The sequence below is a fragment of the Branchiostoma floridae genome, chromosome 5, assembly GCF_000003815.2.
Source record: "Branchiostoma floridae strain S238N-H82 chromosome 5, Bfl_VNyyK, whole genome shotgun sequence".
Taxonomy (NCBI): domain Eukaryota; kingdom Metazoa; phylum Chordata; class Leptocardii; order Amphioxiformes; family Branchiostomatidae; genus Branchiostoma; species Branchiostoma floridae.
The window spans coordinates 4,830,142-4,843,310 of NC_049983.1; the positions used below are offsets into that span (position 1 = coordinate 4,830,142).

At 40.6% G+C, this 13,169-nt stretch overlaps 1 protein-coding gene across 1 annotated transcript in view; it reads left to right on the forward strand.

Annotated features, from left to right (window-relative positions):
* LOC118415365 (isoleucine--tRNA ligase, cytoplasmic-like) overlaps positions 1-13,169 on the forward strand; it is a 45,254-nt gene that overhangs the window by 4,071 nt on the left and 28,014 nt on the right. The window contains exons 2-13 of the mRNA XM_035819919.1: positions 664-788; positions 1,634-1,790; positions 2,408-2,527; positions 4,224-4,443; positions 5,179-5,307; positions 6,220-6,307; positions 6,814-6,874; positions 7,988-8,083; positions 10,625-10,747; positions 10,926-11,116; positions 11,996-12,122; positions 12,495-12,568. Of these exons, the coding sequence (XP_035675812.1) occupies positions 670-788; positions 1,634-1,790; positions 2,408-2,527; positions 4,224-4,443; positions 5,179-5,307; positions 6,220-6,307; positions 6,814-6,874; positions 7,988-8,083; positions 10,625-10,747; positions 10,926-11,116; positions 11,996-12,122; positions 12,495-12,568 (1,505 nt within the window). The 5' untranslated portion in view covers positions 664-669. The remainder of the gene's footprint in view (positions 1-663; positions 789-1,633; positions 1,791-2,407; positions 2,528-4,223; positions 4,444-5,178; positions 5,308-6,219; positions 6,308-6,813; positions 6,875-7,987; positions 8,084-10,624; positions 10,748-10,925; positions 11,117-11,995; positions 12,123-12,494; positions 12,569-13,169) is intronic.

Sequence of the window (13,169 nt, forward strand, 5' to 3'; positions counted from 1 at the left end):
CTCGCTCATTATGTATTAATAAATATATAATCAGCCGATCTTTGGTGGAATTCCACTTGTGGTGAAATACGCAATGCGTGCTTGTAAAACAATGTGACACTCACTAAACCCATGCAGACCCTACGCTTGCATTTGCTATGCTTGTAGACACTTTCTTTGTCATGAATATTTCCGGCATAAATAAGGGACGCTAAGCACACCAAGAAGGTCAATTGTTCATAAGATATCAAAGAACATATGGCAAGACATGTTTGTCTTAGCATCCCTAAAATTAGTTTTGTAACCTAGCTTACATCAGATGTTGTCAGGCATGTAATTTGTGTTCAGCTATAGGCTGAGATTTATTAATTTGAGGGTACTTGGGGAGTTTTGTAGAGGACTGAATTGTTATTTGTTTTTTTAATGCACTAGGGGCTAATAATGGGTACTTTATCATATAATGTTTATGCATTTGTCACTTCCTACAATTAATATCATTCAGAAAATAACTCTCCCTTCTGGAATGAATTGCCCCTTTAAAAAAACATATACATTGGGTACTTTTATTCCAGGGCGTAGTTGGGAGATGAGAGTGAGTATTCTCCACACACTGAAAATATGTCTCCAGCCTGGGTTACAATCATGATAGTAACCTGACCTACCTTGTTCGTTCCTCCTTAGTAGACAAACATGGTGGAGCCGGTGCCTGAGAGGCTGGATTTTCCTCTTGCTGAAGAAGAAGTGCTGAAGCTCTGGAAACAACTGAATGCTTTTCAGACATCTCTCAAACAGTCCAAGGGAAAGACCAGGTACAAAAGTGTCCTAATATCCACCTGCAGTAGTCCTGCATTTGTATTCCTATATTACAGGTATATTATATGTACTGTTGTCCTTGCTTGATGTGTAATCTGTATAATGTTTATTTGTAGCTGATGATTACATTTTTCATTGAATACTAAGGAATTTTGGTAATTCCTACTTTATATTACTAGTACATGTAGTAGAAAAACTAGTATCCACACCTCGACCAATCGAATGGGAACATTCCTCGGGAATGCGTACAGTCCTCTAAAAAAGCAACAGTCCTCAACTTTCAAGCGTACAGTCCTCTTGGAAAGCAGACAGCACTCTTTTTTATATAAGCGTACAGTCCTCAGGAATCAGTTCAGTTCTCAAGGAAACCCTGCCGGACACCCCCGCCGGCCCATGGCCGTTAACCGAACAAATCGCTTCCTAGTTCATCTAAATCATAATATCCTAAACTTTCACCCCACCAGTTCACTCGACAAACGTCTCAGCTTGCAAGGTAAGACTAGTTTTTGATTGAAATTTGAGGCTTGTTGGAAATGAAGCTGACCGCGCGGCAGACCATCACTTCTGTTGCACTCGCAGCAAGCACAACATGGAGTTTTAGCCTAAATATCCGTATGCTTGTTGCACACGTATATGAGAGAAGTTTGTAACACAATATTAGTCGCCATTATCGGCTATGGCCTGTCAAAAGGCTTTGATATACAGGAAATGCCCGCATTATGCCACCATTAAAACAATGAACAAAAGTGATAGTCTGCTATGTGGTTGGCTTCATTTTTAACAAAAACCAACTAAGAAACCCTTGTTATGCGTAGAAGTCTTAGCTGCCGTCTCTTCGCAGGTACTCCTTCTATGATGGGCCTCCGTTTGCAACTGGCCTGCCCCACTACGGCCACATCTTGGCAGGCACCATCAAGGACATCGTGACCAGATGGGCGCACCAGAGTGGCTTCCATGTGGAGAGGAGGTTTGGATGGGACACCCATGGCCTGCCAGTGGTGAGTCGGCATCATGGTGGAACTAGGGATACATACAATGTACCTACATGTAAACCCACGTTTAGGTTCAGGTGTGGATTAGAATCTAGAGGTTCCGGTTCAGGTCCGGATCTAATAAATCCTTACCTAAACCCATGGCATATTTGAATAATGTTATAATGGCATGACATGAGCAACTTTGCTGAAGTAAGTTGCGATAACTTGCGACACTTTGGGAATACAGCAATGGCCGCCATAGATAGCAATGCATGTCGACATTATCGTCTTTTTCCAGCGCAAGTTGCTCAATTTTTGGAGGCTCCATTTTTTTTACCTGAACATAAGCGTTTTTGCAGGTCAGGATTCGGTTCAGCGTACCGGTACTCATCCCAATGTGGAACCATACAATGGATGAAAGTCAACTACAAGGACTGTTTCTTAGTTTAATGCCTGCCTGCCTTAGTGTCCCATATTTAATTATAATTTGCAATAAATGAAGTGAAGTGAAGTAACAAGGAAAAAACTGCGTTGACTGCTGCAGTCCTGTTTTCCTGTTTATCATATTTTTTTGAAAGAAGAATATCTCTTTTACAACATTTTAACTTCAGTTTCTAAATTCTATCCTCCATCTGTTATAGGAATATGAAATTGACAAGACCCTGGGGATCAAGGGACCTGGAGATGTAGCCAGGATGGGCATTGACAAATACAATGAGGCCTGCAGAGGTATTGTCATGAGATACGCTGGGGAATGGAAGGTGAGATGATTAACTGTGTACTAAATGTTTTTAAGAATATTCTTGTAATAAGTTCCTTTGCCAAGGAGGTTTTGTCTTTTGTGGTCTTGTTATTTTATGGTTTAATTAAAATCATAATATGAGAAGGTATGGATGGATAACATTCAGTATTATAAGAAATAGTTGGTACTGCAGTTTCATTTATATTGTTTTGGACATTTATGATTTTTAAGCTTAAGGGCTTGATAAGGACTTATAAGACATGGTGTAGGCTTGTCCCCTAGTGACATTTGCTTGAACTACAGGAAAATTTTTGTCGGAACTTTTAGATCCAATAATACATCAAGTAGGATTTTTTGGCGATGCTCAGGGACGAGCCAAATGGTTTTTATATAGTGTTCAGTCTGCAAGAATTCTAGGAATTGTGCAGGCATGTGTCCACAGGAATGCAGGTCCATAGGAATGTTTGGAATTCCAGTCAGGGAGCCAGCTGCTGGAATTCCAACCTGATAGAAAGTGGGTCATGCAGACTCCCTTTGGGACAATAGGCATTTGGCCTAGAAAACTGTGATAGTAGGCCACAGATTGATTGATAACATTTTGTATTGCCAGACTTGTTACCTCCATGAAATTTCATGGAGGTTATATTTTACCCCGCGTTTGTCTGTGTGTCTGTGTGTCTGTGTGTAAACAAGATAACTCAAGAACGGCTTGGTGGATTGGTTTGATACTTGGTGTGTTGGTAGGGTGTGATGAAAGCTGGAAATGATTAGATTTTGGGCCCCCTAGCGACTCCCCTTGGTACTGCAGCGCAACTTCCGGTTTTGCTATCTTGGTGTTCTGAACATGCTATGGTCACGATTTTTGAGTATTAGATAGCTCTTGTGCTCAGGAAGAAGTGACATAAGTTTGGGCCCCCTAGCGTCTAGTTTTAGGATAGCAGGGGCATTTTTGTCAAAAACTTCTGACGAGGATAACTCAAGAAGGGAACAACGGATTTTCATGATTTTTGGTATGTAGGTACCTTGGGCAATGTTGTACAAGATGAAATACTAATTATGCAAAATAGGAGCAAATTTGCATAATTAATGACAACATTCAATCATAGCAGTTTTTTCTATGTATCTCTTGTCTTGGACGTTATATGGTCTTGAAATTTGAGTGGTAGATAGCTTTCAGTGTCATGACAAAGTGGAGCAAGTTTCAGCCCCCTAACATTCAATTTAGGAACTGCAGGGGCATTTTTGTCAAGACATTCCAAAGAGGATAACTGCAGAAAGGATTAACGGATTGTCATCATATTAGGCATGCGGGTACCTTAGGCAAAGATGTTCATAATGATATACATGTTATGCAAATGAGGACTTAATTTGCATAATTAATGAGGAAATTGTATAATTCCATTGTTTTCAATAACTGGACTTCTGATAAATGTAACACATGTTAATTATGATAGGTGGAATATAAGCAGATACTAAATATGGTAATGAGGAACTTATTTGCATAATTTATGTAAAAATTGCAAAACCACTTTATGATTAATAATGGGAATTTTATAATTGCGACATGTGTACGATTGTCAATGATGAACAACACCATGCATAAATTATGTTAATGTCTTAGTCATTTGCGTGAAATTTACAAAAGCTCTAAATTTTCATGGAGGTATGAGGTCGCCGAACTCTAGTTGTATATGTGTTATGCTGCTCCTTCCCAGGATATTGTAACACGACTTGGCCGCTGGATTGACTTTGACCATGACTACAAAACACTTTACCCATGGTTCATGGAGTCCATCTGGTGGGTGTTCCGTCAGCTGTATGACAAGGGTCTGGTGTACCGAGGCTTCAAGGTCATGCCCTACTCCACGGCCTGCAGTACTCCACTGTCCAACTTTGAGTCCAACCAGAACTACAAGGACGTGCAGGACCCGGCTGGTAAGGAAAGCCACACTTTTCAATGAGAGTTTATTTGCAAAATTTCAAATAAATTTAATTGTTAATAAACAATTTCTTTGAATAAGTGTCTTTTTTCTAGGTTTCAAAATATTTTTTCCAAACTATATTTTCCAGTAACAAAAAAAAAACTTGTAGGTTGCCTATCATCTTTGCCTGAGTATGGCTTGAAATACAGGCTACATTACACACTTTTCTGCCCACAAAATTGCAGCTGTGCATCTAATTTTTGACTGGAGCACATAGCTGTTGTGTAGTATTATGGTCTCATTGATGTATTACTCCAAGTGTATACTCTGAAAGAGATCTGAGCCAAGAAATAAACAGCTGCATGGACATGTGTTATTAGCGTTGAGACATTCCCTTTTAGCCAGCCGATTGATCTCAAAAGTTAGATTGTATAAAGTACCCTGTATGATTGTTGTACAATAAAGTTTTATTAGGTTATGGTCTTTTTCTATGCTAGAAAATTAGTAGAATACAGCATATTCTTGATGTTGTCAGATTGTGTCAGAAAACATAGTAGAACCTTTCTGACTTGTTTAAACTTAACCATGCAAATGTAGAGTTGCTGTTAGTTGTTCAGTAGAGTGCCCCCTCCTCATAAACCACATGGTACTGATACACCATTTTGCTGTTGACAACAGTGGACAGCTAATGGCTAAGGAGGTGATGTGAAGTCTGACATCTTTTTTTTTTCCACACTGTAAACTGCAGTGATTGTGAACTTCCCTCTGGATGAAGACCCAGGTGTGTCGATGATAGCCTGGACCACCACACCATGGACACTCCCCAGCAACATGGCGCTGTGTGTCAACCCACAGCTGGACTATGTCAAGGTCAAAGGTGCGTTAACTGTATGACCTGCCCAGGAGCAGGGACTGTGGGGTTTTTAAAGGTATCAAACTTTCTGTGGGGTTTTTAAAGGTATCAAACTTTCACTTGTTTGATGGTCAGATATGAAATATGTATGCATTAGGGGTGGGTACCGGTACAAAACTTGTTTTTCTTATTGGACCAGTCCAGAAAAACCGGACCTGAAAAAATTCGGTGGACCGGATGTTGGACCTATTGGAAAATTGACAGTTTATAAGATCAGGCATTCACACGTTTTAGGGCTTACCAGTCGAAGAAAATAACAAGAGCGAAGTAGCGTAGAGCCTATAGTCATTTTTACCAAGGTTTGTAGGATTGCAGTCAGCCTTGTAGGATTTTAAAACGCCAGTTGGAGTCGAATACTCTACAGGTCCGGACCTGGACCTGATACCCTGGACCTGAACCGGACCTGGACCTGAATTTTCTGTACCGGTACCCACCCCTAGTATGCATGTATGTTAACTGACAGACTACAAAGTTTGTTTATACAGTCAACATGATACAGAAAATACAGCAAGTACCTTTATGTTCACTTGGACTTACTTTTTTTGTAGTTTTACGTTGTTGAGCTTATCAGAAGTTCAGAGAGTTTTTGGCTGTAGCGCAAGATAATTGATTGTTTGTGAACAAGAAAAACTCTTTAAAAGTGTAAAATGTCAAACAATTCTGCCTGCTTGGTTTGAGTTCTTGACAGTTACATCTGTTGCCTGTTGTCTCTACTGTGTACTGGTACAAAACTGGTTTTTTTTGGGCCAGGTCCAGAAAAAAGGGAGATGACAAAAATCGTATGTACCGGGAAGTATGTATGTATGTATGTATGTATATATGCATACATACATACACTCATACATACATGTAACAACTTTGGACATGTTCCCACAGATAACACCACAGATAAGGTGTACATCATGATGGAAGCCAGGCTGGAGGCACTGTTCAAGAAACCTGAGGAGTACACTATTCTGGACAGGTGTGTCTTTAGGGCATTTTTAGAAACAGAACATGTGCAATGCTACTCCTAACAAGGGTTCAGAGACCTCATACCTTCATTTAATATTCTGATTATGCAAATGATTTTCACATCTGCATAATTTATGCTGGCTTATGTACAAATGTACACCTTTCACTAACTTACACAGGTTACAATGTTGTCAGCCCAATCATTTACTACCTGTACTAAGTAGATTTAGGACACTTTCCCATTAATTATGCACATTAGGGACTTATTTGCATAATTAGTATCTGCTTAATATATCTTCCACCTGCCACAAACTATATATGTTAAATGTATTTGGGTCCTGTATTGGAAAACACTAAATATAGATTTTCCTCATTTCCTCATCCAGTATGCAAATTAAGTCCAAATTTGCATAATTTGCACTTCATTATGTACATCTCTTACATGCTTTGATACTCTGTGTAATATGTTAATATCAAAGCATGTCTTACATGTATATATTTTTATACCTATTACAGGTTCAAAGGATCCAGCCTGTTTGGGAAGGGATACAAGCCATTATTCCCTTATTTCAGTGAGGTTTGTCAAATCATTTATGTACACTGTATGTAAATTCAGTGCTCACAAAATGGGCCATGTATTGAGAAAAAAGGTTGTAAACATGATTGTGTCTTACCTGGGCCACCATAAACGTTCAATACAGGTGTTCTGCACCAGGTGATAACTTGCTTTGTCATACATGTACCTGGGTCGCCATAACCTTCGATACGGGTGTTCCAGACCAAGTAATAATCAGTATCACACAGGCTTCTTAGTTGTATCACACAGGCTTCACTCGATTATGATTAGAACGCACTCCATGCCGTTGCTATTTATGAAATCATAATTGTTAGCCAACGGAGTTCTTTTGTTTGAAGTTTTCTCGAATTGATGTTCCTAAAGGGTGTGCGTAACTTAAGTATAAAATCTTCTGTTTATATTCCACAACCAAGTTGGTATTATTCAACCAACGTACACGTTCGCATTTGCACCAAATATACACCATTTTCCTATTATAATTGGACATTGCACCATCAAAAATCATTCTTCAGACTCGAGAATTGGTACCTCGGATGATAATATACTGAGTGGTGTTCCATATTAATTATCATTTAGTCAGATAGATCTAATGTTGACCAATGAGGCTCCATTTTTTCATACCACTGGTTATTAAAGGAATCTATTGTAGTATCTAAGCTATCAAAACATGAAAGCAAAGTTACTGATTTTGGTATTTTTTTACATTATAAGTTGAATCCACCTTATTACACTGGAGAGCAATATTGACAACACATATTAAATGCTTAATGAACTCGGCTATTTCCGATGGTTATAGAAACTGACTAGGCCTCATGACACCATATACATGTACACCTCAGTGCAGGTTGATTACCTTGTGATTTTTTGAAATGATAATAGCAACATTTCCACAGTTTTGCAACATCTGGTTCAATGATGACATATAAATCCATTTTGCAATAAATTTTGTACTTTAATTTTGCAGCAAATCGACTCAAATATATGCCTAGTATATGTATATAGTTTCAAGTCAACAACTTCTGTGGTGGAATTCTGACTGCTGTATGGGGAAGTCTTATGAATTGTGTGTTTAACTTAGTAAATAATGCTTACATCACGATCTCTGTCCCAAAGCGCAAGAAGTCAGGAGCATTTCGCATCTTTGTTGATGGCTATGTTACCACGGAAACTGGAACTGGAGTGGTCCATCAGGCGCCATACTTTGGGGAGGTGAGGATGTGTTATTATGGCTGGTTTTCACTAGCATAAAGAATGACCATTTAATCCTGTTAATGTGTGGTGTATACGAAAAGAGCCTCAACACCATGTCACATTCAATAAAAAAGCTTGTCACATCCCAACGTGGAAACCGCTTCAAAAGCGGACGTCTTCCACGCGACACTTAATGAAGCCATCGAAACCCACTTCCCAACTAGAGTTATCACAATGCACAGTACTGATAAACCCTGGGTGACACCCCAGATTAAACACCTCATCAGTCTGCGACAGAAAGCCTTTCACAAACAAGGCAGCGTCACCTGGAAGTTTTACCGGAACCTTACTCAACGCGCACTGGCTCAAGCGAAAAAGAGTCACTACAGTGACCGGGTGGCCTCCCTCAAACATGCTAATCCACGGCGCTGGCATCAGGAGGTAATGAACATGGCCAATGTGAGTAAAGGTAGTTCAGAGTTGAGAATCCCGGAACTGAACAACGAGGACAACGCAGCCGTTGCAAACATCATCAATAGAAAGTTTGCTGAAGTCTCTAAAGCACTCCCGGCACTTGATCTCTGTCAACTGCCCACCTTCCTACCCGCTACAAACAAGCTCCCCACCCTGCATGTTTGGGATGTGTATCAGCGGCTTCTGGCTGTCAAGACGTCAAAGGCACCGGGTCTAGACAATATTCCCCTGAAGCTACTCCGTGAGTTTGCCTGCGAACTGTCTACACCGTTCTGCCACATCCTTAATACATCATTCCAGGAGGGAGTTGTACCGAACCAGTGGAAGCAGGCGGTCGTTGTACCCCTTCCTAAGACTCACCCTGTCAGTTTAGATCAGCTACGACCTATCTCCTTAACTTCTCAGTTTTCGAAGATAGCAGAGTACTTTGCATTGAAATGGATTCTACATGACATTAAGTTTGACAAGAGACAGTATGGCAGCCTTAAAGGCCGCTCAACCGTTCACGCCCTAGTCAGCTTAGTGGACAATCTATGCAAAGACACTGATGCTTCAAAATCCATCTGTACTTTGGTAGCTACCGACTTTTCTAAGGCCTTCGATCGAGTACACCACAACACTGTAATCCTAAAACTGTTAAACAAAGGTCTGAGGCGCGAGTTAATACCCTGGATTTGCGACTTCATTTCCGATAGGAAGCAGTGTGTTCGGTACCGTGGTGCGCTGTCCAGTTGGGAACATCTCTCCTGTGGTGTTGCTCAGGGCACCTTACTCGGTCCCATCCTGTTTCTGACTCTTATTGACGATGCCGCAGGTAACACCAACATTCCTACGTGGAAGTACGTGGATGACATGAATCTGCTGGAGTCTAGAGCCCTCCACCAGCCTTCCACCCTTCAACATGAGTTGGACGAGCTACACGCATGGTCTACCAGCAACCACATGCTGTTGAACAGTGGCAAGTGCCTCACCATGCATGTGACCTTCTGTCGTAACCCTCCACTGCTCCCACCACTCCAGATTCGTGACACACCGTTAGCCGTTGTTCCCAGTCTTAAAGTTCTTGGACTACATGTCCAAAAGGATCTGCGATGGGACAAACAGGTTGACCAAATGCAGAAGTCCTCGTCGAGGAAGCTCTACCTCCTCAAACGGCTAAGGAAGTTCGCGCTGTCATCAGCTGACTTGACAACTATTTACACAGGCTATATCAGGCCAATTCTTGAATATGCGGCCCCTGCATGGTCACCTGGGCTGACACGCATACAATCGGACAAGCTGGAGAGAATCCAGAAGCGAGCGTGCCGCATCATCTTAGGCAACGCCTACACAGGCTACCTCCCTGCACTGCAAACCCTCGGACTTGTTACCCTAGCAGAAAGAAGGGAGCAGCTCTGTCTCAAGTTTGCACGGACATTGCTGAACTCGGAATACAGAGAATGGCTGCCTGCGACAAGATTCCAGATCTCTGGTCGGGCCACCAGAAATAGCCACAAATTGAACAGTCATATGTCCAGAACAAACCGATATAGCAACTCACCGATTCCCTATATGAGCAACCTGCTCAATGCATACGGACCATAATTCCAGCATTAGTCATTACTATATCCACATCACCTAAATAATACTCCCCTGTTATCAGACAATCGTCCAAATGAAATTTCAACCTATGTATATATGTATATAGTACTTATTCCTAGCAGTAATATGTAATATTTGAATGTTTTTACTGTGTGTTTCGAATGTGAATTGAATTCAATTCAGTGGTCACACTGCGAATTTCAATAAAGTCATCATCATCATCATCATCATCAAACCATGTGGACGCCACGGAATTTGTTACCTCCGGTCTCTTGTTGGTTTTTAATTTGTACATGCCATGGTCTTGACAGTAGCAGATTGCTTTGGGGGCCAGGAAGACATTGTATAGACTTTGGTTCTCAGTTGCTTTTATTCATATTGTACTTTGAATGCCTCTCATCTGATCATCATTATCATCTTTGAGTCCATCTAGCCTCTATTAGATAAAATTAAACCAGACTAGAATCAATCAAACCACTTCCAACAAATCCCTCTGTTTTGCAGGATGATTACCGAGTTTGTCTGGCCAATGATGTCATTTCTCGAGATGGTGCAGTAGTCTGCCCTGTAGATGCCAGCGGCTGCTTTACAGAGGAAGTCACCGACTTCAAGGGACAGTATGTCAAGGTAAGAGTTGAAAAATGGAGTAGAATGGAAAGAAGAGGCACATGCATGTGTATGTAGTCAATGATGAAAATCAACATGCATAAATCATGTAAATATGTAAGCCATTTGCATTAAATTTTTAAAGCTCTAAATATGAGGTGGCTGAAGTCTAGTTCTGCACTTTGCTTTCCACCTTCAGGAAGCTGACAAGAACATCATCCAATGGCTAAAACAGCAGGGCCGACTTGTGAACCAGGGGACTTATGTGCATAGCTACCCTTTCTGTTGGCGTTCAGAAACCCCACTCATCTACAAGGCAGTGCCTGGTTGGTTTGTGCGTGTAGAGCCCCTCGTCGAGAAACTACTACACAACAACAGTCAGTGTTATTGGTAAGGTTTACTATTTAAGTTGTGTAAAACAGGGTTTGAAATAACGTACTCCTGAAGGCCAGGTTGCCCAATGTGTAATGTAATTGTGTATTGTGAGTGAGGATGACGATCGAATCTTAACTTTACGAATTACCAATGATTTGTGTGTACCTATCTGTAGAATCCATTGTAGTTTTTCCATTTTACGTTTCTGTTTTATGGACTTGTTTGCAACTTGCCTTGGAGAGAGGGTGGAGTTGGTCTGGGTAACTCCCCCGAAATGATGATGATTATGTGACTTGCCCCAGATATTTTGATAAGTGTGTGTTCCTTTTTTTTCCTCTTGGTATTTTCTATATTTTAGCACAATTATCTGGGGAAAAGAGAATTAACACCATAAATTTGAATTCATCTGGTAGAAAATGTGTTGAAGGCCAGTGGAGAAGGGGTTGTACTTTATTAGTTAATAGGAAGCTCTTGAATCAGTTACACATATAAAAAAGACACGTACCTCTAAATGTTCAACGTCTTGCAGTATATCTTGCTCACGGAAAAGACTCTTACATGATCAAGATAAACTGCTAGACAGAAGAATTTCCTACTGACGTGACAGAAGAATCACTTAAATGATGAACTTCATTTAGTTTGATTTTTTCAGTTTACTTTTCAGCCCCCCAGATTTGTCTTATACATTGTGTACTTGCCTTGACTTGAGGGTGTGTACCTTAATCGTGAAAATGCAGAAATAGTCTGGGGGCTGTCCTTGTTATTTTACTAGGGCACCCATACTCCATCTGATGAGGTATGGTTATTGGTAGTAAATCAAAAAGGATGCCACTGGACGTCAGCTATTTGATAATATGCTTTAGTAAACCATGTATTGCCTGTTTGTGTCTCCAGGGTGCCAGCGTTTGTGAAGGAGAAGCGATTTGCCAACTGGCTCCGCGATGCTCATGACTGGGCAATCTCTCGCAACCGTTACTGGGGAACACCCATCCCACTCTGGGTCAGCGAGGACTATGAAGAGGTCAGACAAAGAAATCAGAATTGTTTCAAATGGTGAAGGCTTTGTAAGAGGTATGAAGGAGGCCGTCACTGAACAGAATATTGAACATTATCACAGATTTATTGCTTCCCGTAGGGAAAACATTATGAGGAAGGGTCAGGGTCAAGCCTATTTAAATTTATGGCAATGCCTCAGTAGTGAGCATGGTGGTTTAAGTACACAAATTGTTTTATATATTGTAGCTGGACAAAATGCAAATTCCTGGGAGGGAAACATCCTGCATTTTCTGGAAAACGTTGCCTTTCTAGTTGTTTTACTTTGGGAGAGTAGAGTCTGCATTATCAGTTGTTTAGCTCCATCTGTTGTAAGTGCTCTGATTATTGTTTTATTCAGGTTGTTGCTGTTGGATCTATTGAGGAACTGTACAAATTGTCTGGAGTCAGGGTCAAAGATCTCCACAGAGAAAGGTTGGCAGTTTACATTACCAACTTGAAGTCAATTTGTAGGTTTGACGGAAAAACACAAAGATAACTGATGATGATTGTTGATGTTAGCGGTGTTTGTTTATGATGTCCATTCAAAGAGCAGTCTGGTATCCTTCATCTGCATTATTACAATCTCATTCCTGTATAACTCCGAGCGGGCACTCCCAAAGAGTAGGTGCCCAAAAAATGATTGGGTATCAAAACTTGTGTTTAGGTGGATGATAAATTCCCTTTCATCACCCCCAATTGATATGAAAAGGATTTTAGATTTAGCTTGTATATTACTGCTACCATCATGCCGGAAAGTTTCGTCATGCCAGCGATTGGCGGACGTGTACGTTCCTTTGCTTTGAGTGGCTATCGGGTACTCGCAGTTTGAAATCCGATTACTGTAGTTGATTGGGCTAGATTTAGGTGTCATTTTTTTATTACTTATTATGATCAAGTGTGCTTACGATAAAAAGAAAAACATCTTCAAATTCATTATATCTTTCATGGATTTAGAAGGATGGTATTAAACCATTGTTTTCAATACAAGGCTGAAATGCAGGAATGCGACCTTAAATGAAATCTTGACTGACTA